Source organism: Salvelinus alpinus, chromosome 9, assembly GCF_045679555.1.
Source record: "Salvelinus alpinus chromosome 9, SLU_Salpinus.1, whole genome shotgun sequence".
Classification (NCBI taxonomy): domain Eukaryota; kingdom Metazoa; phylum Chordata; class Actinopteri; order Salmoniformes; family Salmonidae; genus Salvelinus; species Salvelinus alpinus.
Window position 1 is genome coordinate 12570839 of NC_092094.1, and position 26151 is coordinate 12596989.

The 26151-nt window shown below is 45.1% G+C and overlaps 1 protein-coding gene across 1 annotated transcript in view; it reads left to right on the forward strand.

Annotated features, from left to right (window-relative positions):
• The window catches only part of LOC139584327 (transmembrane protein 263-like), a 44688-nt gene extending 28421 nt beyond the window's left edge, over positions 1-16267 (forward strand). Inside the window, exon 3 of the mRNA XM_071416024.1 lies at positions 12257-16267. Coding sequence (XP_071272125.1) covers positions 12257-12537 — 281 coding nt within the window. The 3' untranslated portion in view covers positions 12538-16267. The remainder of the gene's footprint in view (positions 1-12256) is intronic.
• The last annotated feature ends 9884 nt before the right edge of the window (positions 16268-26151 follow it).

Sequence of the window (26151 nt, forward strand, 5' to 3'; positions counted from 1 at the left end):
TATTCAACGGGTGTTGTACACTTTAGCTTAAGACATGTAGCTAGCTACCTAGGTAAAGAATTAACCTAGCTGGGTAAAAAACATGTAAGATCACACACATCACATTAGCTAACAAGCCAGCCACCTAACGTTAGCTAGGGATAGCTAACAGTACACTTTAGCTTGAAATGAAACCACTTTCTGTAAAAACGTGTAATATCTGAAAATGTAGCTAGCTAACGCTAGACTATCTTACCCTTATACATCATCATGCATGATGGATGCGTCTCCCTGTCATGGATGCATGCCACAAATAATAATGAATAATGAAATGATAATAAAAATGGCGCCGGAAGAAATGGCAGCAGTTTTACGGGCTCCCAACCAATTCTGCTATTATGTGGGGGGGTTTTCGCGTTATTTGTAACTTATTTTGTACATAATGTTTCTGCAACCCATCTTACGGCAAAAAAAAGAGCTTCTGGATATCAGGACAGCGATCACTCACCTCGGATTAGACAAGATTGTTTCTTCAACAAGCAGGACGCACAGGACATTCTCCTAACACCCGCCAAGGCTAAGAGGAAGGAAGGAGGAAGGATCAGTAGAAGGCGATTGGGAAATCTGCTGTTACCGTCTATTACTCACCAACGTGCAATCATTGGACAATAAATTAGACGAGGTACGATCACAAATATCCTACCAACGGGACATCAAAAACTGTAACATCCTGTTTCACGGAATCGTGGCTGAATGATGACATGGATATTCAGCAAGAGGGATATACGCTGCACCGGCAAGATAGAACAGTACACTCCGGTAAGACGAGGGGGGCGGTCTGTGCATATTTGTAAACAAAAGCTGGTGCACGAAATCTAAGGAAGTCTCTCGATTTTGCTCGCCTGAAGTAGAGTATATTGTGATAAATTGCAGGCCACACTACTTGCTAGAGAGTTTTCAGCTATACTCTTCGTGGCTGTTTATTTACCACCACAGACAGATGCTGGCACTAAGTCAGCTGTATAAGGAAATAAACAAACAGGAAACCACTCACCCAGAGGCGGCGCTCCTAGTGGCCAGAGACTTTAATACAGGGAAACTTAAATCAGTTCTACCAAATTTCTATCAACATGTTAAATGTGCCAACAGAGGGAAAAAAATTCTAGATCAACTGTACTCCACACACAGAGACGCGTACAAAGCTCTTCCTCGCCCTCCATTTGGTAAATCCGACCACAACTCTATCCCCCTGATTCCTGCTTACAAGCAAAAATTAAAGCAGGAAGCACCAGTGACTCGGTCTATAAAAAAGTGGTCAGATGAAGCAGATGCTAAACTACAGGACTGTTTTGCTATCACAGACTGGAACATGTTTTGGGATTCTCCGATGGCATTAAGGAGTACACCACATCAGTCACTGGCTTTATCAATAAGTGCATTGAGGACGTCGTCCCCACAGTGACTGTACGTACATACCCCAACCAGAAGCCATGGATTACAGGCAACATTCGCACTGAGCTAAAGGGTGGAGCTGCCACTTTCGAGGGGCGGGACTCTAACCCGGAAGCTTATAAGAAATCCTGCTATGCCCTGCGACGAACCATCAAACAGGCAAAGCGTCAATACAGGGCTAAGATTGAATCATATTACACCGGCTCCGACGCTCATCTTATGTGGCAGGGCTTGCAAACTATTACAGACTACAAAGGGAAGCACAGCCGACAGCTGCCCAGTGACACAATCCTACCAGACGAGCTAAATCACTTCTATGCTCGCTTCAAGGCAAGCAACACCGAGGCATGCATGAGAGCATCAGCTGTTCCAGACGACTGTGTGATCACGCTCTCCGTAGCCGACGTGAGTAGATCTTTAAACAGGTCAACATTCACAAGGCTGCGGGGCCAGACGGATTACCAGGACGTGTGCTCTGTGCATGTGCTGACCAACTGGCAGGTGTCTTCACTGACATTTTCAACATGTCCCTGATTGAGTCTGTAATGCCAACATGTTTCAAGCAGACCACCATAGTCCCTGTGCCCAAGAACACAAAGGCAACCTGCCTAAGTGACTACAGACACGTAGCACTCACCTCCGTAGCCATGAAGTGCTTTGAAAGGCTGGTAATGGCTCACATCAACACCATTATCCCAGAAACCCTAGACCCACTCCAATTTGCATACCGCCCAAACAGATCCACAGATGATGCAATCTCAATTGCACTCCACACTGCCCTTTCTCACCTGGACAAAAGGAACACATATGTGAGAATGCTATTCATTGACTACAGCTCAGCGTTCAACACCATAGTACCCTCAAAGCTCATCACTAAGCTAAGGATCCTGGGACTAAACATCTCCCTCTGCAACTGGATCCTGGACTTCCTGATGGGCCGTCCCCAGGTGGTGAGGGAAGATAGCAACACATCTGCCACGCTGATCTTCAACATTGGGGCCCCCCGGGGGTGCGTGCTCATTCCCCTCCTCTACTCCCTGTTCACCCACGACTGCATGGCCAGGCACGACTCCAACACCATCATTAAATTTGCAGACGACACAACAGTGGTAGGCCGGATCACCGACAACGACGAGACAGCCTATAGGGAGGAGGTCAGAGACCTGGCCGGGTGGTGCCAGAATAACAACCTATCCCTCAACGTAACCAAGACTAAGGAGATGATTGTGGACTACAGAAAAAGGAGGACCGAGCACGAGCACGCCCCCATTCTCATCGACGGGGCTGTAGTGGAATAGGTTGAGAGCTTCAAGTTCCTTGGTGTCCACATCACCAACAAACTAGAATGGTCCAAACACACCAAGACAGTCGTGAAGAGTGCACGACAAAGCCTATTCCCACTCAGGAAACTATAAAGATTTGTCATGGGTCCTGAGATCCTCAAAAGGTTCTACAGCTATAACATTAAGAGCATCCTGACTGGTTGCATCACTGCCTGGTACGGCAATTGCTTGGCCTCCGACGCAAGGCGCTGCAGAGCGTAGTGCGTACGGCCCAGTACATCACTGGGGCTAAGCAGCCTGCCATCCAGGACCTCTACACCAGGCTGTGTCAGAGAAAGGCCCTAAAAGTTGTCAAAGACCCCAGCCACCCCAGTCAAGCGGTACCGGAGTGCCAAGTCTAGGACAAAAAGTATTCTCAACAGTTTTTACCCCCAAGCCATAAGACTCCTGAACAGGTAATCAAATGGCTACCCGGACTATCTGCATTGTGTGCCCCCCCAACCCCTCTTTTATGCTGCTGCTACTCTCTGTTTATCATATATGCCCAGTCACTTTAACTATACATTCATGTACATAATACCTCAATTGGCCCGACCAACCAGTGCTCCCACACATTGGCTAACCGGGCTATCTACATTGTGTCCCGTCACCCACCACCCGCCAACCCCTCTTTTACGCTACTGCTACTCTCTGTTCATCATATATGCATAGTCAGTTTAACCATATCTACATGTACATACTACCTCAATCAGCCCGACTAACCGGTGTCTGTAAGTAGCCTCGCTACTGTATATAGCCTCGCCACTTATTTTTCACTTTCTTTTTACTGTTGTTTTTATTTCTTTACTTACCTATTGTTTACCTAATACCTTTTTTGCACTGTTGGTTAGAGCCTGTAAGTAAGCATTTCACTGTAAGGTCTACACCTGTTGTATTCGGCGCACGTGACAAATAAACTTTGATTTCATTTTTGATTTGAAATACCCTTAGTTTGAAGATGTGATAAGGGAACAGGTGTTTTCCCATCTCTTTGGGTATCATACTCTAATTCCACTGATTTCAAAACTCGATTCCCCAGAAAGTGGAGAGCAATAATTATGCAGCTCCACTACACGATACATTAAAAAAAGCCGCGTTCGACAGGATTACCAACACAGACTGACCAGCTCAAATGGACAAAAGCCTTTTATATGGCAGACCAATCCGAACTCATCTCTCGGCATGTCCAGCCCACTCATCTCAGCCAATCATGGCTAGTGGGAAGGTTGCTGTCTCTTCATGTGGCTTAACAAACAAGGCTCGCAATTTAATAATTTTATTCATATTTATAGATGGTATACAAGTTTGTTATTAAGGCACATGCAAGTTCACATGTTCAAGAAGGCATTTGTTCCAAAAAAAACAAATTTTGATAAAAAATAAATCTTTACGTTCAAACTGCTCTCCTGTAATGTCGTGAATTGTGACATATGCCTAGTTTCCTGAATCGGGTCAGGGGTCTTACAGGAGGCATGTATAGGTCTACAAATGGCCTAAAATGGCCACCTTCATCATGATTTTGTCAAAAATTGTTTATGATACAAATGTAAAAAGCATATCAAACGTCCTTCCTCTCAATTAGCTTTCTATGTGAGAATTGCCAGAACAATCTGACATACCAAAAATATTTTCAGGCTACGCTATATCAGATGGCATGTTGTTTATCTTTGTTTCCTGTTTTCTCCCTCCACTAAGACACTGAGGTGGTGGTAGTCTCGACTGCTCTCCTTGTTTACATAGACCTGTGGTTTGTCTTTACCCTGAGGCCTTCCTGCCTGTCTCCGTTCCATCTGAGGGAGGGGTTCAGCTCTTATTCCCCTCTTTGCACCTTGTCCCAAATACTCTGAGGTATCGATTGAGAGAACGGTATGGTATTGATATCATTCTCTAGTTCCCAACCTGTGTGTAATGCAGAATAGTTTGATCACTAAACTGTGTTGGAGAAATAGGAAAAATCTAATCTAACAAAAGACTGTGTGGTGTGTGTGTATGTGTGCTCGTGTGTGTGTGTGGAGGACTCTGGCTGATCTGGTGATTTTATTATGGACCAGTCAAGTGTGAAGTCATACTTGCCTAAACACAAGGATATTAAAGGTTTAGAGAGGCTAGCCGTGTTTCGCACAAAGCTCTCAAATAAATAAACACAGAAAAGTCCTGATTTAAATTTAGAATCCTTAGTTGAAACAATAACAAAGCGGACACCCCGCCCCTGTTTAGGTAAAAAGCTGAGGGATGAGCCTGGAGAAATTCAACCACTTTCAAATGCATAAACTATGGATGCGAGGACTGACCATCCACGATATCCAAATTATAGTTGTAATCATGTTTTGAGGCTATGCCGTGATTGTTTACATTGACATTGTTTACAAACAAGTAAAACAAGCTTATATTTGGGGTTCTGATGGGGTGCGACTGTTGAACTAAGCTCATGAGGCATTTATAAGTTATATTCATCAACAATCAATGGGTATATATCATTAATTTATAAGTCCAAAAAAAATGTATGTAGCAACTAAGGATTCTAGCTATATTTAACTTGTTAAGCTACAATGCAGGCCTAAGATGAATACCATCTGCTGTCGGTATATTGCCAAAAACATAGTTGGCAAGACGACACTAAAGATCTGCTAGAGATATGGTACAGTAGGTAGATCTTGTCTGTTATAGCAGCGTGGAGCTCTTGGTTGTGTAATCAGTATTCCCATTCAGATGTTATGAGGTAGTTACTATGCAGGAGGAGAAGGAATGGTCTAAGTGAGGATCTGTATATTGTACAGGAGAGGTATCCTGGGTTTCTGATTCACCAGGGTCCACTGTAAAACACACAGATGCATGCAGACACACACAGAGTAGAGGAGAGAGCCATGATGCCATGGCAGCAGCAGCAGCTCCCAGCTCCCTGTAGGCTCATTGGTTCACATTAAAGCTAGTCTCTAATTGTCTTGTGTGTGTGTGTGTGTGTGTGTGTGTGTGTGTGTGTGTGTGTGTGTGTGTGTGTGTGTGTGTGTGTGTGTGTGTGTGTGTGTGTGTGTGTGTGTGTGTGTGTGTGTGTGTGTGTGTGTGTGTGTGTGTGTGTGTGTGTGTGTGTGTCAGTCTCTAATAGACCGTCTGGGACTCAGTGAGTCGCCACACTGCAGTATCCGGATTCTCTTCCTCCTTGGGTCGCATCCCAAATGGTACCCTATTTTCTATATAGTGGACTACTTTTGAGCAGAGCCTATGAGGCCTATGGTCAATAGTAGTACACTGTATAGGGAATAGGGTTTCATTTGGGACGTAACCTCATCCCCTCAGACTCAGCAGATGCTGAATTAGCCTGCAGGCTGCTAAAGCTTCCTCCCCTGGTAGAATTGAACTAGCCTACCATACAGGTATGATACCCTCAACAGGTTGATTGGCTGGTCCCTAATATCAGGAAATTCCCTATGTAGTGCACTACTTTTGAGTAGAGCCCTGGTCAAAAGCAGTGCACTACATAGGGAATAGGGTGCGATTTTGGACACAGACATTATCTTTGTTTTATGGGGTTATTATTTATGGCAAGCATTACGGCAGGCATACCTTACCTCTGCAATTTACTGGCCTCCTGAGAGAGGTTCTTCACTAAGAAGAGACAAGGGTTTCATCCCAAATGGCACCTTATTCCCTATATAGTGCACTACCTTAGACAAAAGTAGTACATTAAATAGGGAATAGAGAATCATTTGGGACGCAGACAAGGATGGTTTTAAAGGTTGTTCCAGAACACAGACGGTGAGGGAATATTTGTCTCCATCAGCATCTGGGTTTATTATCGGCCCGTGACATTAGGTTGTATGGACATGATATTTATGGTGTTTCACATGCTCACTCCAGAGGATGCAAAGAAAGGCTGCTGTTTAGAGACTAAATGAATGTCAAAACGTAGTTTTCTTTCCCCTATGTCATTTATAAATGACATATAATGAATCATTTGATTTGTTTTCTACATTATTATAGCCTTAATAGACTTGTATTTGACAGTGTTGATGAAATAAGAAGGTTCATTTGCTGTGACCGTAAAGGCCTGAATAGTGGAGTGCTGCAGAGATGGTTTTCCTTCTGGAAGGTTCTCCATCTCCACAGAGGAACTCTAGAGCTCTGTCAGAGTGACCGTCGGGTTCTTGGTCACCTCCCTGACCAAGGCCCTTCTCCCCCGATTGCTCAGTTTGCTCTAGGAAGAGTCTTGGTGGTTCCAAACTTCTTCCATTTAAGAATGATGGAGGCCACTGTGTTCTTGGGGACCTTCAATGCTGCAGACATTTTTTGGTACCCTTCCCCATATCTGTGCCTCGACACAATCCTGTCTCTGAGCTCTACGGACAATTCCTTCGACCTTGTGGCTTTGTTTTTGCTCTGACATGCACTGTCAACTGTGGGACCTTATATAGACAGGTGTGTGCCTTTTCAAATCTTGTCCAATCAATTAAATTGACCACAGGTGAACTCCAATCAAGTTGCAGAAACATATCAAGGATGATCAATGGAAACAGGATGCACCTGAGCTCAATTTCGAGTCTCATAGCAAAGGGTCTGAATATTTATGTAAATAAGGTATTTCTGTTTTTTATTTTTTAATACATTTGTAAAAAATTCTAAAAACCTGTTTTCGCGTTGTCATTATTGGGTATTATGTGTTTTTATCCATTTTAGAATAAGGCTGTAACGTAACAAAATGTGGGAAAAGTCAAGGGGTCTGAATACTCCCTTCGTAAAACCTTTAGGTCCCAAATCACTGATGCGTGTTCCTACAGACCAACATCAGGCTATTGTTTTGGGAGTTTGTTTCTACTTCTTACAGACCAACATCAAGCTAATGTTTTGGGAGTTTGTTCTCAACAATGTTTTGGGAGTTTGTTCTCAACAATGTTTTGGGAGTTTGTCGTACATACGAAGACGTTTCAGAATGTGTAATCTGTGTTGTCTGAAGCCCTGTTTAGAGCCATAGTCATATTAGATATTAATAGACATGAGTGTTGTTGACTCACAGTGGGTTCATGTTTTGTGTTTGATGGCAACATGATGTACGTCTCCAGAGAATTCATACAGAATTCCTTGTACTCTGTAACGATGTAGCACGTTATGGTGTTGCTTAGGAGGTGTAAGGTTGTGACATTCTACTATTTGTATTTGTATTTATTATGGATCCCCATTAGTTCCTGCCAAGGCAGCAGCAACTCTTCCTGGGGTTTATTATGGATCCCCATTCGTTCCTGCCAAGGCAGCAGCAACTCTTCTTGGGGTTTATTATGGATCCATATTAGTTCCTGTCAAGGCATCAGATACACTTCCTGGGGTCCATTAACATTAAGGCAGTTATATACAATTTAACTTATTACATTTCATAACACTTTTCACAACACTTTGTTTTCCCTCAGGCCACTACTCTACTACCACGTATTTGCAATGCAAAATCCATGTGTGTGTGTGTGTGTGTGTGTGTGTGTGTGTGTGTCTGTGTGTCTGTGTTTGTGTGTCTGTGTGTCTGTGTGTCTGTGTGTCTGTGCCTGAGTGTGTGTCTCTTCACGGTTCCCGCTGTTCCATAAGGTGTATTTTGATCAGTTATACACTATAGCTCACAGCTCAGGGATGAGATGGTACTGAGTGTTAGTGACAGCTGCTGTTGGTGTCTTGGCCTCCAGTATTGTTCATGAGAAGCCTCTGTTTGAGGGTTCACAGCAAAAAAAGAGATCTAGGGCACACTTCCCAAATGGCACCCTATTTCTTATATAGTGTGCTACTTTTAACCAGGGCCCTTTGCGGTGCAGACCTACCCTCTGCTGTGGCTATGAATACAGGTCTACTACAGATCTACCACCATTCAGAGCCGCAGGTTGACGTGGTAAAGATGGTGACAGCGTGTAGGAGGTGCTGTATGGATGTGATTCTTTCAGCCACAGATAAAGATGTCTAAAATAGCATAATGGTAACAGCCCTGCCAACACACTTGTATTTGTATATTTGTATTATTGTTTTTACCTTGACAGGGAGTCATACTGAGACCAAGGTCTCTTTTATAGAAGAGCCCTGTATCAAACATACACATCAATATACACTATATGGGTGGCATGTGGCCTAGTGGTTAAGAGCTTTGGGCCAGTAACCGAAAGCTCACTGGTTTGAATCCCCGAGCCGGCAAGTTGGAACAATCTGCCGTTCTGCCCTTAAGCAAGGCAGTTAACCCCGGAACAACAACTGCTCCCCGGGCGCCGATGCCGTGGACGTGGATATCGGCAGCCCCCTGCACCTCTCTGATAAAGAGGTTAAATGCGGAAGACACATTTCAGTTGAATGTGTTCAGTTGTGCAACCGACAAGGTATCTCCCTTCCCTACACACATCAATTTACAACTCAATATACACAGACACATCAATACACGAAAAGCAACACAATCATATAAAACAAACACATTCTTTAGTAAAAAGGTCCTCAATCAGCCATCTGAATTGCCCTAGAGGCACCAACTCTTCCAATTTTAGAGAGCATTGGAGATTATTCCACAAGTAAGGTGCAAAAAAACAAAAAGCAGATTTAACTAACTCAGTGGAGATCGAAGGAATCTCCAGATTTAGCCATCCCTGAAACCGAGTCTGGTAGCTCATACATCTGCAGGTTAACAATGAAGTAAGGTATGGTGGAAGTGTACTGTAAGCTGGAGGGCTTTATAAAGAAAAAGAGTGCAATGCATCGATCTAGGAGACTTCAAGGAGGGATGATGTGTAAAGAACCTATCACCCGTAATAAAGCGTTGTGTGCTATGATAAACTGCGTCCAGTGCCTTCAATACAGTGGCACCTGTATTCATATAAACAATATCACCATAGTCAATAACCGTAGTGAATGTTTACTGAATGATTTGTTTTCTGCTGTTTCACAATAGGCCCTATTCCTATAAAGGAAGCCCATTTCATTCTTAACTAACTCATCAATATGTTTTCTGAAAGATAGCTTCTAGTCAATCCAGAAACCCATATATTTAAAGAGACAGAATTTGTTGTCGTGCCTACAAATTAATACGCAGTTGGTTTTATATATATATAATTTTTAAATGTAACCTTTATTTAAATAGGCAAGTCAGTTAAGAACAAATTCTTGGCCTACCCCGGCCAAACCCTAACCTGGACGACGCTGGGCCAATTGTGCACCGCCCTATGGGACTCCCAATCCCGGCCGGTTGTGATACAACCTGGAATCGAACCAGGGTCTGTAGTGGCGCCTCTAGCACTGAGATGCAGTGTCTTAGACCGCTGCTCCACTCAGGAGCTGTCACGACTTCCGCCAAAGTCGGTTCCTCTCCTTGTTCGGGCGGCACTCGGCGGGCGGCACTCGGCGGTCTTCTAGCCATCATCGATCCACTTTTCATTTTCCATTTGTTTTGTCTTGTCTTCTCACACACCTGGTCTCAATTTCCCTCATTACATGTTGTGTATTTAACCCTCTGTTCCCCCCCATGTCTTTGTGCGGAATTGTTTATTGTAAGTGCATGTGCACGTTTTCTCTGGTGCGCGATGGGTTTTGTACCCATTTGTTTATTGTTCTGGTTCCGGTGGTTTTATGAATAAAACTGCTCCGTTGATGACCCAGTTTTGCTCTCCTGCACCTGACTTCCCTGCCGCCAGTTACGCACCCCTTACAGGAGCCCATTATATCTGTACCTCATGTGGATAGGAAGCTATTGAACATTTGGCCTATATGCTATTGTAGTAGGCTTATTCCAGGTGGCTATTGAATAGAAGGCCTATTGAATATTATTTTTTAAGGAGGGAGGAGGAGGAGCAGGAGGGAGCAGGAGCAGGGTCTTAGTTTTTTATTTATAAAGACATTATCAGTGTAAAAAGGGATGACATGAACAGCTCACTCTGGCTGAGTGTCTCTCTCCCACTCACCCCTCGCTAGTTACCACAGTACATTAGTTAATGCATGTTTTGTCAAGCCAAAATGGGGTGGGGGGGGGGGGGGGGTGGAGCTGGAAGACATACAGAACTGTCACCTCCAATGTTCTGCTAGGATTGAGAGGGGGAAATAAACAGAACTGTGTCAAATCATGCAAAGATGTGACAGGGACTACTTTATCTGCTAGGGTGGAGTGGTATATGATTTCTGGGCTATGGTGAGATTGGGTGATGTGGCCGTAAAGGCCTTTTTACTGCACAGTGCAGTCAATGGACTAGATTCACCCAAAAATGATGATGCATTAATCAGGGAATGATAATGACTTCACTAGACATTTATTAGTGTGGTACACTTTGGAGAGTACCATTACAAATTCAAGGACCTCTCTCTCTCTCTCTCTCTCTCTCGCTCGCTCTCGCTCTCTCTCTGTCTCTCTCTCTCTCTCTGTTCCTCTCACAAAGTTTCTTTTAAAAGCTTTTTCTGTCCATATTTTATGCCACATTTTAAAGCCTTGGCCTATGACTCAGACAACCACTTTAGTGCCATTCACTTTGAAAGTCTGTCAGCTGTAAGCAGTGAAAACAACCATGGACATGCGTTGTGGTTCACTACAGCCACACACCATACATAGACCATAAACACCATAACCCATTTTATAGGTGCCTTTATTTTCCCCAAGCTGTAGAGCGAAGTTTCCACTAATAAGCTTTTTATATAAACAGGCTTGTATTCCACTGTGAAGGAAAACTGTCCCTATTATCAGTGACCAGGTGGTAAACCCTAGCAATTATATTGGGACTGAAATAGGAGATGTTAACAGAATGAGAGATAATAATGTGAACTCTTGAGTCATCAGCTAGGTCATGTAGATCTGAGGCTTTAGAGCAGACAAGAACGTTCTCCTCCATCCCTAGGTACATTTCACATTTGAGTCATTTAGCAGAAGCTCTTATGCAAAGCAGGAGCCCTTGCTTACAGGAGCCCTTGCCCTTGCTCAAGGGCACATCGACAGATTTTTCACTTAGCGTGGGGCTTGGGGATTTGAACCAGTAACCTTTCGGTTACTGGCCCAATGCTCAAACCGCTAGGCTACATGTAGATATAAATATCAGATATGTGACATTAATCTTCGTATTGAGATGTTGTACTTTAGGGAGGACCACTGACTACAATACCTCCAATACATCAATCTTACATTTCGCAGCGTCCCTTTGCATCCCAAATGGCACCCTATTCCCTACATAGTGCACTACTTTTGACCAGAGCCTCATTAGGCCCAGGTCAAAAGTTGTCCACTATGTAGGGAATAAAAAGCTTTTTGGGATTGATGGATTGGCGTTATTGTAGTCAGTGGTCCTGTTTGTTCCTCTGAGGGAATGTTAATCTACTTTGTTTTCCTCTGTTTAACGTCTACCGCTATAAACACCATTGAGAAAACTCATGGAAAGCTTTCATCTGGAACTTTCTTTCAGGCACCTAGACACAAATGATGAATCTATAAAAATAAATAAAAATACGCTCTCTTTGTCTTTCTCTCTCCCTCTTCCTTTCCCTGCCTCTCTCTTTCTCTCTCCCACCCCTCCCCCCTGCAGACAGAGAGAAGGACCACCCTAAGACCGAGGCGGGGGTAATCTGGAGGGTGACCGGCGGTCTCTTCAACATGACCAGAGGGGCGGTCGGAGCGACATGGGGAGGCGTGGCCTGGGTGGGCTGTAAGAGCTATGACATCACCAAGACGGTGGTGACCAGCGTGCCGGCCGCCGGCGTGGGATTGGTCAAGGGCAGCGTTTCCATGGTGACGGGAGGAGTGGGGGCGGTAGGGTATGCTGTAGCCAGTAAAGTTACACCAAAGAAAAAGGACAAGTCTGATTAGACCTAGACCCAACTACCACCCCATTGCTACAGTATAGTTTATAAATGTCTCCCTGTCTCTCTGCTGTGTTTAGGTTCCATCTGGTTACTATGGGGAACCATTCAGAGTTGAAAAAGGCACAAGTAACTCGGATTTCCGTGTAAATCATTCGTTGACGTCATTGGGCGATTTGCACGGAAATCTGAGGTAAGGTTGCGGATCTCAAGTCAGAATACTGCCCTAAGGAAGCATTACAGAGGGGGATTATGGGAACGTTGATTTGTTAGGATATAGGAATTGACCAGAATGTGGAACTTACTGCCGAGGTACTCTTGAGAGGGATCTCATGTCTTTTTGATTGATCTGGGTCTGGGTGGGGAAGGGCATGATAATATGAAGACAATCCACAACAATTTGGTAGCGATTCAGCAAGGGCACATCTTCTCATTTCTCAAAGGCTTGAGATTATTTAAATTCTTCCAGTTTTACTATGAAAAGGTATCTTTACATTGACAAGTATTAAAACTAAGTGAAAGGTACTTTACACAACTTAATTTCATCAGTTTGACATCAGTGATTGGGGAATACACACCAAACAATGTGTGTATGTGAATATGCTACAATAGTCATTTACAACATTAACCATGTCTACACTGTATTTCTGAACAATTTGATGTTATTTTAATGGACAAAAAAATTGCTTTTCTTTCAAAAACAAGGCCATTTCTAAGTGACCCCAAACTTTTGAACGGTAGTGTATGTGTTATAAAATATATATGTGAAAAATAGGCATATGATTCCTATTGATGCAGACAAAGAAGGTTAGAGGAACCTAGCAGTCTTGCAGTAAATATTTTCATTGTACTGCAGGTGTTTTTTTCAATGCTTGATGAGTTGGAGATGTGGTCAACAAAGTGTGTAATTGCATAGAAACGGACAGAACAAGTCATGGAAATGACATTTTTACGTACATGTTACATATACCAGCAGATGTCCTGAGCTGTTTAAATAAATAAAGCACCATTTCACCAACAAAGAAACACACATTTAAAAATATATATATATTTATATAGATATATATATATATTTAACCTGGCAATTCAGTTAAGAACAAATTCTTATTTACAATGACGGCCTGCCCCCGGCCAAACCCGGACGACGCTGGGCCAATTGTGCGCCGCCCTATGGTACTCCCATTCACGGCCGGTTGTGATACTGGCTGGAATCGAACCAGGGTCTGTAGTGACGCCTCTAGCCACTCGGGAAGCCTTAAAGTTAAGAGATGGCTGAGTTATTGATAAATCAGGAAATCCGTGTCCATTTAAATATTTTGTAAATCCGCTTCACAATGGCCTATCAAAGACATTACCAGGATGAACCTTGTTAAGTTTCAAGCATCATAGTTCATGCCTACGTCTCAAATGGCACCCTATTCCCTTTATAGTGCACTACTTTTGACCAGGGCTCTGGTCCCTATTCCCTTTATAGTGCACTACTTTTGACCAGCACCCATAAGGCTGTAATCCAAAGTAGTGCACTGTTCAGTATAGGGAGTGACGTGCTATTTGGGACATAACCCATTTTATTCACGTGTATGTACTTTACTCAAATGTATGTTTATGTCCCTACATTTGCATTCGATCAGGGACCGCGCCCCCCCTTTTGTAGGCCCGGGGATTCATTTCCAAAAACTGAAAAAGTTATAAATAATAACACATTTCAAAAATGTGAACTCAGTCGGGGTCTCAACTTACTGTTGAGAGTAAGAATAGTAGAATACACAAGGTGCCGTTTTTAAATGTGGTTGTGCATCAGCAGTTTTTGTCTTATGTCAGTCACTGACAGTCACTCAATTAGCTCATGTCAATTTACATTTTTTAGATTGGTAAATTAGTCTATCCAGCTATCTAAACTTGTAATAATCGTGGTGAAATTACAGACTGAGGGTGCCCATGGATATTAACAAAATGTGTAGAATTGCAGGAAATTAGCTTAAAAACTGCAAATCTTTCTCTCCGCACCACAGCAAAATGAGTAGAATTGCATGGAATTAGTTATAAAATTGCTAAATGTTCTCTACTCCACATGGCAAGAAGTGTAGAATTGCATCAAACTTGCTTTAAAAGTGCAACATTTTCTCTATGCCTCATGGCAAAATGTGTATAATTGCAGGAATTTAACACTAAAAAAAGATCTATATAGATTATCTCCACTGTCAAGAGGGGGGCCACGAACAACAAAATGTAGCTCTGACTACATGTGTGGGTACGCAGACCCGCTAGCCACTGCAGCCTCTCATGATGATTTCAGATTTGTTGTGGCACCCACCCCCATCAAAGGTGCCCGTCCCTGCATTACATTTATAAATACTGATAGATAGTTGACACCGACATTCCCAGAGTAGGAGGGACAGTTGAAAACAAACATGCTTTTTATTTATATGCATTCCAATCACTTCTAGCCTTCTAGCTAGTCCCCGATCCATATAAACGGATCGGGGACTAGCTAATTCACTTCCACATTGTTACGTGTAATCCTGAATTACTGTCCATTCTGATCAGAGAATAAAAGTAGATGACCAATTTCTTCCCACTGGACAAATACTGGTTGAATCAACGTTGTTTCCACATCATTTCAAGCCAATAATTCAATGTGATGACGTTATCAACACAGAAAACTGATTGGATTTGAAAAAAGTCAACACATAAGGCAATTTCGTATTTTTTTCCCCACCCAACTTTTAACCTAAATCAAATGACATGGTGAAATGTTTTGTTAATTTCACGTTGAATTCACATTATTTGACAACTTGACCACATGTAAATCGAAACTAGATGTCTGTTCCCAGTGTCCTGTTTGTTCTCCTTTTCGGTTTGGTTTCTTACATTTTTATTTGAACATTCACTTTGAGGACATTTTTATTTGAAAATAAATAAAGAGAAAACACTTGGCATGGTATTTCCACACCCTCACATTATGCATCGCATGTTTCAATAGGTCGTTTTTCCTTCTTCCTGAACACAATATGCTGTTTATTATTATGACAAGTCTCGCCTATTTCATTTTCACGCTGTTTCATCTTGTCCTGTCTTTACTGTTTTCATCGGGACACTTCTGCTAGTTAATATATGTCTTGGAGACTCTGTTACTATAAACTGGGATGGGGCCCTGGTCAAATATAGTGCACTATACACTAAATGTACAAAACATTAAGAACACCTGCCTAATTTTGAGTTGCGCCCCCTTTTGCCCTCAGAACAGCCTCAATTCGTCGGGGCATGGACACTCCAAGGTATCAAAAGCGTTCCACAGGGATGCTGGCCCATGTTGACTCCAATTCTTCCCACAGTTTTTAATCCTCTCAAACCGGTGTGCCTGGCACCTCCACCCATACCGCGCTCAAAGGCACTTCAATCTTTTGTCTTGTCCATTCATCCTCTGAATGGCACAGATAAATAATTCATGTCTCAGTTGTCTCAAGGCTTAAAACTCCTTCTTTAACCTGACTCCTCCCTTTCATATACACTGATTGACGTGGATTTAACAAGTGACATCAATAAGGGATCATAGCTTTCACCTGGATTCACCTGGTCAGTCTATGTTATGGAAAGAGCTGGTGTTCCTAATGTTTTGTACACTCAGTGTATAGTGAATAGTGTGTCATTGGGGTTGCAGTTTTTTTGTCTATGATAGAACTATTTTTGCAAAAACTGATGCTGTATTCTATAAATAAAGCTACTCTGTATTTTAATTGCAATTTGTTGCATTTTATTCGGTCGCTCAAAAAGTGAATACTCCTTTATGTTTCAGTCATTTAGCAGATGCTCTTATCCAGAGTGGTTACATTTCTGTACTTTTTCCCCATACTGGTCCCTCGTGGGAATCTAACCCACAACCCATGCTCTGCTAACCCATGCTCTGTCAACTGAGCCACACGAGACCCCTCTGCCCTCAGAGGAAGTTATGGGTCCAGCTGATGGGAAGGTCATTCATGGTATCATGTATTGGAATAACAGGACACATTTGTGAGAATATTCCAATATTAGTCTGCTTTTGCATTATGTGTTAATAGTAATGCTGGTGATGCTGCCTCCTTGACTTCTCCCTCTACTCACCTACCTTCTCCTGTGGAGTCAGTCTGTGGTGTCTGTCTGCTGTGGTGTCTGTCTGCTGTGGTGTCTGTCTGCTGTGGTGTCGGTCTGCTGTGGTGTCTGTCTGTCTGCTGTGGTGTCTGTCTGTCTGCTGTGGTGTATGTCTGCTGTGGTGTCTGTCTGTCTGCTGTGGTGTCTGTCTGTCTGCTGTGGTGTCTGTCTGTCTGCTGTGGTGTCTGTCTGTCTGCTGTGGTGTCTGTCTGTCTGCTGTGGTGTCTGTCTGCTGTGGTGTCTGTCCGTCTGCTGTGGTGTCTGTCCGTCTGCTGTGGTGTCTGTCTGTTTGCTGTGGTGTCTGTCTGTCTGCTGTGGTGTCTGTCTTACTCATGTGATGTATGTCTGTCTGCTGTGCTGTCTGTCTGCTGTGCTGTCTGTCTGCTGTGGTGTCTGTCTGTCTGTCTGTCTGCTGTGGTGTCTGTCTCCTGTGGTGGTGGATGTCTCCTGTTGTGGCTTTCTCCAGTGGTGGCAGTCTGCTCTGGTGGCAGTATGTTGTGGTTGCTGTCTGTCTTCTGTGATTGCTGTCTGTCTGCTGTGGTTGCTGTCTGTCTGCTGTGGTGTCTGTCTGTCTGCTGTTAGTTGCTGTCTGTCTGCTGTGGTTGCTGTCTGTCTGCTCTGGTGTCTGTCTGTCTGCTCTGGTGTCCGTCTCCCGTGGCGTCCGTCTCCCGTGGCGTCCGTCTCCCGTGGAGTCCGTTTCCCGTGGCGTCTGTCTGCTGTGCTGTCTGTCTGTCTGCTGTGCTGTCTGTCTGCTGTGGTGGCTGTCTGTCTGCTGTGGTGGGGTGTCTGTCTGCTGTCGTAGGGTTTCTCTCTGCTGTGGTGGGGTGGCTGTCTCCTGTGGTGGCTGTCTCCTGTGGTGTTTGTCTCCTGTGGAGTCTGTCTGCTGTGGTGTCTGTCTGCTGTGGTGGCTGTCTCCTGTGGTGTTTGTCTCCTGTGGAGTCTGTCTGCTGTGGTGGGGTATCTATCTGCTGTGGTGGCTGTCTGCTGTGGTGGCTGTCTGCTGTGGTGGCTGTCTGCTGTGGTGGCTGTCTCCTGTGGTGGCTGTCTTCTGTGGTGGCTGTCTCCTGTGCTGTCTGTCTCCTGTGCTGTCTGTCTCCTGTGCTGTCTGTCTCCTGTGCTGTCTGTCTCCTGTGGTGGCTGTCTTCTGTGGTGGCTGTCTCCTGTGCTGTCTGTCTCCTGTGCTGTCTGTCTCCTGTGCTGTCTGTCTCCTGTGCTGTCTGTCTCCTGTGGTGGCTGTCTGCTGTGCTGTCTGTCTCCTGTGGTGGCTGTCTCCTGTGGTGTCTGTCTCCTGTGGTGGCTGTCTGCTGTGGTGTCTGTCTCCTGTGGTGGCTGTCTCCTGTGGTGGCTGTCTCCTGTGGTGGCTGTCTCCTGTGGTGGCTGTCTCTTGTGGTGGCTGTCTCTTGTGGTGGCTGTCTGCTGTGTACTAAGAAGAGTGATAGTAGAGGAGATGAGATGAGAATAGAGGTTCAGGGTGGGTTGTTTTCAACTACTCCAATGGTGTGAAATAATGTACTTTCCAGTTTCTATTCCATCCGGCTGTGGATGTGTGGTTGACTTTAGCTTCGGTCATGCCTCTATAATCTGTTCAGTGACACATTGCAACACAGTCAGCACCACACCTTCTATCACTGAGGATGAAACCCAGATGGCGCCCTATTACCTATACAGAGGGCCTATTACCTATGGCACCCTATCACCTATGGCATCCTATTACCTATACAGAGGCCCTATTACCTATAGCGCACTATTACCTATGCAGAGACCATATTGCCTATGGCACCCTATTACCTATGGCGCCCTATTACCTATACAGAGGCCCCATGGGCTCTGGTCAAAAATAGGGCGCTCTAAAGGGAATAGGGTGTCATTTGGGACTCTACCTGAATGTGAATTCCTCCAGCATCTCTCTCCTCTCTCCTGTGTTGTGCTGTGCACTGTACCAAATCACCACGTCAGCCAGACGACAGGTGGAGTTGGATCTCCTGGTGTTACTGCCAGCCCTCGTCTAGCAGCTGTGTCTCTTACTGACATGGTCTCCGTTCCTGTCCGTGGTGACGTACTCGTTACGAGATATCCCGTGTAATGGACAACATGAAATGGGCATAATCGGATCTTGCAGATATGCATACAGAACCACAGTATTCAATGCTTGCTGTCGCCCCCTCACAGCCAATCACGTTGACTTGATAGGTCTTATCAGTGCAGAAGCATTGCATAAGGTGACACTGTATCCCTATAGGTGTCAATTATGCCAATTTATAAAATGGGTGGGTCTAATCCTGATTGCTGATTGGTTATTTTAAATAAGGGAAGTGTAAGTAAACCTTGGTTTGAGATCAGTGTTCAGTTTATAAAAGACCAGTGCTACTCTATACTTAGCTTTTGTTGAAGTATCAGACGTTCTTGACAATGACTTCTGTACCAGCTAGGTATGATAAGCTCCTTTTGGGCATCTCGTTATCCTCAGGAGTCTAACAGTGACACAAAACTAAGAACAGAACTGTACTCCTGTACCTAACAACTGTACCTCTGCCAACCTACAAAGAACTGCAATAAAATCATTGTGAGAACAGATTGTTCTCCTCCATTCATATTGTAGTACAGTTCTCTCGCTCTCTCCCTCTCTCTCACTCGCTCTCCCTCCCTCGCTCTGCTGCTCTCGCTCCCTCTCTTTCTCCCTCTCTCCCCCTCTCTCTCGCTCTCACCCTCTCTTTGTCGCTCTCTCCCTCCCTCTCCCCCTCGCTGTCTCTCCCTTTCCCCCTCCCTCGCTCTGCTGCTCACTCTCCCTCTCTTTCTACCTCTCCCCCTCTCTCTCCCTCTCTCTGTCGCTCTCTCCCTCCCTCTCCCCCTCGCTGTCTCTCTCCCTCTCTCCCTCTCCTCCTCTCTCTCTCTGCCTCTCTCGCTCTCCCCCTCTCTCTGCCTCTCTCTCTCTCTGCCTCTCTGCCTCTCTCTCTCACCCTCTCTCTCTCTCTCTCTCTCTCTCTCCGCCTCTCTCTCTCTCTCTCTCTCTCCCTGCCTCTCTCTCTCTCTCTCTACCTGTCTCTTTCTCTGTCTCCCCCCTCTCTCTCTCCCTCTCTCTCTCTCTGCTGTCTCTTTCTCTGCCTCTCTCTCTCTCTCTGCCTCTTAGTCATCTTGAGGAGTGGGTTTTGGTGTTTTGGCAGGAATATACACAGATAATTAGAGACATGTCTGCTTTGTATCACATTCCAATGATAAAACTGGGGGCGACAAAAATGCAATTTCAGAATGTGGGGGGACATGTACCCATCCCCAGTGGAAGTTGTTCCCCTGCTCAGTATTCATATCCCCAAATAAATAAATGATCTCACAACAATACATTTTCATAGAAAGTTATCAAAAATAGATAAGATCTTTGAAAATATCTGTCTATTTGTGAAAAAATCTCCCTGATAAACTCTTTATTCATGTCACAGTTGACCTATTTGCTCATGGCCTTGCCTACACCTAGCGACTAGTTTTTTTAATTGTACGAGCAAAAAATATAACATTTTATTTGGAAAGGCAAGTCAGACAAAATTAAACTGGCTTAGTTATATAATTAATATGAATTCGGAGGGCAGAAATGATTAACTATTAAAACATTGGACCTCTCACTAAAGGCTTCAGTCATACAAATGTTATACTTAAATCCGAACTGGTTCTCTAGCAGATTATTAATCATGTCTGTCCCCATGTTCAAGAATGGCCTTTTTCCCTTTATTCAGATTACAACCGCTCACTTTCATTTTTTTAATGAAATCAACTCCAAAATATTGCTATTTTTAAAACAAGCCATAGAAAGTTGGTTGCAATTTCACTTTAATCCACCAGAAAAGACAGAACAAATATTACCACAAATATTATGGGTAAACCCAAATATACTAATTGATAATAAAATAAAAATGGTATAATCTTTGTAAATTATATCATAAATAGGACTGGTGGAGTTATGTCACACATGCAGTTAACAAAAACAAATGGGATTGTCTGCTCTATCCAAAATTACAACTAACTAATTGTAGCATTACCGCAAAAATGGAAGGGGGAGAACGTAAAGAACTCGTCTGTCGGCCCTGCATTAAAGACCAAAATTGGTTATAGAAAATTGTGATGAATAAAAAACACATACCACTTTAATTTAAAGAAAAAGAAAAAAGACAGCTGTGCCGTGTAGATTGCAAAATAGTTGGGAAGAGATTTTCTATGTACCAATTCCATGGCACATGGTTTATGAACTGATACACAAAACGAGGCTGGATTCAAAACTTTTTTCATTTAAATGATTATACAAAATTATTGCAACCAACAGAATGTTATATATATGGGGATACAACCATCCCAGCTCTGCAGATTTTGCTGTGAAGAGACAGAATCATTAGATAATTTGTTTTGGTACTGTCCATATGTAGCTTTGGTTGCAGGTTCAGGAATGGCTGAAGAATTGCAACATTTACCTGGAGCTAAATCTGCAAAGAGCACTGCTGGGTGATTTAAAAAGTCATAGTCAATCGATCAATAATATAATAATACTCTTGGCCAAAAAATGTAGCTTTAATTTACAATCTGTAGAAACTATGAGAATAGAAAAGTTCAGAACTTTTGTGAAACATCACAGCCCAGTGGGAAAATATATGGCAGCTAGAAATGAAAACTGGATGGTGTTAAGAGATAGATGGGAGGGGTTGAGTGGAGCTGAAGGGTGGGACTAATAACAACAAGATAACTAATGTAAAATATACTGTGTCCGTAAAATGTACGCTACCGTTCAAAAGTTTGGGGTCACTTAGAAATGCCCTTGTTTTTGAAAGAAAAGCAATTTTTTTGTCCATTAAAATAACATGAAATTGATCAGAAATACAGTGTAGACATTGTTAATGTTGTAAATGACTATTGTAGCTGGAAATGGCTGATTTTGTCATGTTTTGTCTTTGATCATGTCTTGTCCCTGTGCTTCCCTCTGCTGGTCTTATTAGGTTCTTTCTCTTTCTCTCTCTCTATCGTTCCGTTCATGCTCCCAGCTGTTTCTCATTCTCCCTACGACCTCATTTACTCTTTCACACCTGTCCCCTATTTTGCCCTCTGATTAGAGTCCCTATTTCTCCCTCTGTTTTCCGCTCCTGTCCTTGTCGGATTCTTGTTTGATGTTTGCAGTTCCTGTGTCTTGTTCCGCCCTGTCGTGTTCTTTTACCTTCTTCAGATGCTGCGTGTGAGCAGGTGTCTATGTCAGCTACGGCCTGTGCCTTCCTGAAGCGACCTGCAGTCTGTGGTCGCGTCTCCAGTCGTTCCTCTCTATTGACGAGAGGATTTCAGTTTCCTGTTTTGGATTTCCATTGATTTATATCCAGGAGTATCATTATTTGTTTTATACTGGAATAAAGACTCTGTTACTATTACGTCGCTTTTGGGTCCTCATTCATCTGCATAACAGAAGAATCCGACCAAGAATGGACCCAGCGACTACGGATTCTCTCAACACTGCCGTCGAGTTCCAGGGAGCTATGCTCGGCAGACACGAGCAGGAATTGTTTGCTGCTCGTCATGCCGTTGAGACCCTGGCCGCTCAGGTCTCCGATCTCTCTGGACAGTTTCAGAGTCTTCGTCTCGTGCCACCAGCTACTTCCTGGTCTTCCGAGTCTCCGGAACCTAGGGTTAATAACCCACCATGTTACTCTGGGCAGCCCACTGAGTGTCGCTCCTTTCTCACCCAGTGTGATATTGTGTTCTCTCTCCAGCCCAACACGTACTCAAGAGAGAGAGCTCGGATCGCTTACGTCATATCACTCCTTACTGGTCGGGCTCGGGAGTGGGGCACAGCTATCTGGGAGGCAAGGGCTGAGTGTTCTAACGATTATCAGAACTTTAAAGAGGAGATGATACGGGTTTTTGATCGTTCAGTTTTTGGGAAGGAGGCTTCCAGGGCCCTGGCTTCCCTATGTCAAGGTGATCGATCCATAACGGATTACTCTATAGAGTTTCGCACTCTTGCTGCCTCCAGTGACTGGAACGAGCCGGCGTTGCTCGCTCGTTTTCTGGAGGGACTTCACGCTGAGGTTAAGGATGAGATTCTCTCCCGGGAGGTTCCTTCCAGCGTGGACTCTTTGATTGCACTCGCCATCCGCATAGAACGACGGATAGATCTTCGTCATCGAGCTCGTGGAAGAGAGCTCGCGTTAACGGTGCTTCCCCTCTCCGCATCTCAACCATCTCCTCCCACCGGCTCAGAGACTGAGCCCATGCAGCTGGGAGGTATTCGCATCTCGACTAAGGAGAGGGAACGGAGAATCACCAACCGCCTTTGCCTCTATTGCGGTTCTGCTGGACATTTTGTCATGTCATGTCCAGTAAAAGCCAGAGCTCATCAGTAAGCGGAGGGCTACTGGTGAGCGCTACTACTCAGGTCTCTCCATCAAGATCCTGTACTACCTTGTCGGTCCATCTACGCTGGACCGGTTCGGCTGCTTCCTGCAGTGCCTTGATAGACTCAGGGGCTGAGGGTTGTTTTATGGACGAAGCATGGGCTCGGAAACATGACATTCCTCTCAGACAGTTAGGGAAGCCCACGCCCATGTTCGCCTTAGATGGTAGTCCTCTCCCCAGTATCAGATGTGAGACACTACCTTTAACCCTCACAGTATCTGGTAACCACAGTGAGACCATTTCCTTTTTGATTTTTCGTTCACCTTTTACACCTGTTGTTTTGGGTCATCCCTGGCTAGTATGTCATAATCCTTCTATTAATTGGTCTAGTAATTCTATTCTATCCTGGAACGTTTCTTGTCATGTGAAGTGTTTAATGTCTGCTATCCCTCCTGTGTCTTCTGTCCCCTCTACTCAGGAGGAACCTGGTGATTTGACAGGAGTGCCGGAGGAATATCATGATCTGCGCACGGTCTTCAGTCGGTCCAGAGCCAGCTCCCTTCCTCCTCACCGGTCGTATGATTGTTGTATTGATCTCCTTCCGGGGACCACTCCCCCTCGGGGTAGACTATACTCTCTGTCGGCTCCCGAACGTAAGGCTCTCGAGGATTATCTGTCTGTTTCTCTCGACGCCGGTACCGTGGTGCCTTCTTCCTCTCCCGCCGGAGCGGGATTTTTCTTTGTTAAGAAGAAGGACGGTACTCTGCGCCCCTGCGTGGATTATCGAGGGCTGAATGACATAACGGTTAAGAATCGTTATCCGCTTCCCCTTATGTCGTCAGCCTTCGAGATTTTGCAGGGAGCCAGGTGCTTTACTAAGTTGGACCTTCGTAACGCTTACCATCTCGTACGCATCAGAGAGGGGGACGAGTGGAAAACGGCGTTTAACACTCCGTTAGGGCATTTTGAATACCGGGTTCTGCCGTTCGGTCTCGCTAATGCTCCAGCTGTCTTTCAGGCATTAGTTAATGATGTACTGAGAGACATGCTGAACATTTTTGTTTTCGTTTACCTTGACGATATCCTGATTTTTTTCACCGTCACTCGAGATTCATGTTCAGCACGTTCGACGTGTACTCCAGCGCCTTTTAGAGAATTGTCTCTACGTGAAGGCTGAGAAGTGCGCCTTTCATGTCTCCTCTGTCACTTTTCTCGGTTCTGTTATTTCCGCTGAAGGCATTCAGATGGATCCCGCTAAGGTCCAGACTGTCAGCGATTGGCCCGTCCCTAAGTCACGTGTCGAGTTGCAGCGTTTTCTCGGTTTCGCTAATTTCTATCGGCGTTTCATTCGTAATTTCGGTCAAGTGGCTGCCCCTCTCACCGCTCTGACTTCTGTCAAGACTTGCTTTAAGTGGTCCGGTTCCGCCCAGGGAGCTTTTGATCTCCTCAAGAAGCGTTTTACATCCGCTCCTATCCTTGTTACTCCTGACGTCACTAAACAATTCATTGTCGAGGTTGACGCTTCAGAGGTGGGCGTGGGAGCCATTCTGTCTCAGCGCTTCCAGTCTGACGATAAGGTCCATCCTTGCGCTTACTTTTCTCATCGCCTGTCGCCATCGGAACGCAACTATGATGTGGGTAACCGCGAACTGCTCGCCATCCGCTTAGCCATAGGCGAATGGCGACAGTGGTTGGAGGGGGCGACCGTCCCTTTTGTCGTTTGGACTGACCATAAGAACCTTGAGTACATCCGTTCGGCCAAACGACTTAATGCACGTCAAGCTCGTTGGGCGTTGTTTTTCGCTCGTTTCGAGTTCGTGATTTCCTATCGTCCGGGAAATAAGAACACCAAGCCTGATGCCTTATCCCGTCTCTTTAGTTCTTCTGTGGCTTCTACCGACCCCGAGGGGATTCTCCCTGAAGGGCGTGTTGTCGGGTTGACTGTCTGGGGAATTGAGAGACAGGTAAAGCAAGCACTCACTCACACTGCGTCGCCGCGCGCTTGTCCTAGTAACCTTCTGTTCGTTCCTGTCTCTACTCGTCTGGCTGTTCTTCAGTGGGCTCACTCTGCCAAGTTAGCTGGCCACCCCGGCGTTCGGGGTACGCTTGCTTCTATTCGCCAGCGGTTTTGGTGGCCTACTCAGGAGCGGGACACGCGTCGTTTCGTGGCTGCTTGTTCGGACTGCGCGCAGACTAAGTCAGGTAACTCTCCTCCTGCCGGTCGTCTCAGACCGCTTCCCATTCCTTCTCGACCATGGTCTCACATCGCCTTAGACTTTATTACCGGTCTGCCTTCGTCTGCGGGGAAGACTGTGATTCTTACGGTTATCGATAGGTTCTCTAAGGCGGCACATTTCATTCCCCTCGCTAAGCTTCCTTCCGCTAAGGAGACGGCACAAATCATCATTGAGAATGTGTTCAGAATTCATGGCCTCCCGTTAGACGCCGTTTCAGACAGAGGTCCGCAATTCACGTCACAGTTTTGGAGGGAGTTCTGTCGTTTGATTGGTGCTTCCGTCAGTCTCTCTTCCGGGTTTCATCCCCAGTCTAACGGTCAAGCAGAAAGGGCCAATCAGTCGATTGGTCGCATTTTACGCAGCCTTTCGTTTCGAAACCCTGCGTCTTGGGCAGAACAGCTCCCCTGGGCTGAGTACGCTCACAACTCGCTTCCTTCGTCTGCTACCGGGCTGTCCCCGTTTCAGAGTAGTCTTGGCTACCAGCCTCCTCTGTTTTCGTCCCAGCTCGCCGAGTCCAGCGTTCCCTCCGCTCAGGCTTTTGTCCAACGTTGTGAGCGCACCTGGAGGAGGGTCAGGTCTGCACTTTGCCGTTACAGGGCGCAGACTGTGAGAGCCGCCAATAAGCGTAGGATTAAGAGTCCTAGGTATTGTCGCGGTCAGAGAGTGTGGCTTTCCACTCGTAACCTTCCCCTTACGACAGCTTCTCGCAAGTTGACTCCGCGGTTCATTGGTCCGTTCCGTGTCTCTCAGGTCGTCAATCCTGTCGCTGTGCGACTGCTTCTTCCGCAACATCTTCGTCGCGTCCACCCTGTCTTCCATGTCTCCTGTGTCAAGCCTTTTCTTCGCGCCCCCGTTCGTCTTCCCTCCCCCCCCCCCCGTCCTTGTCGAGGGCGCTCCTA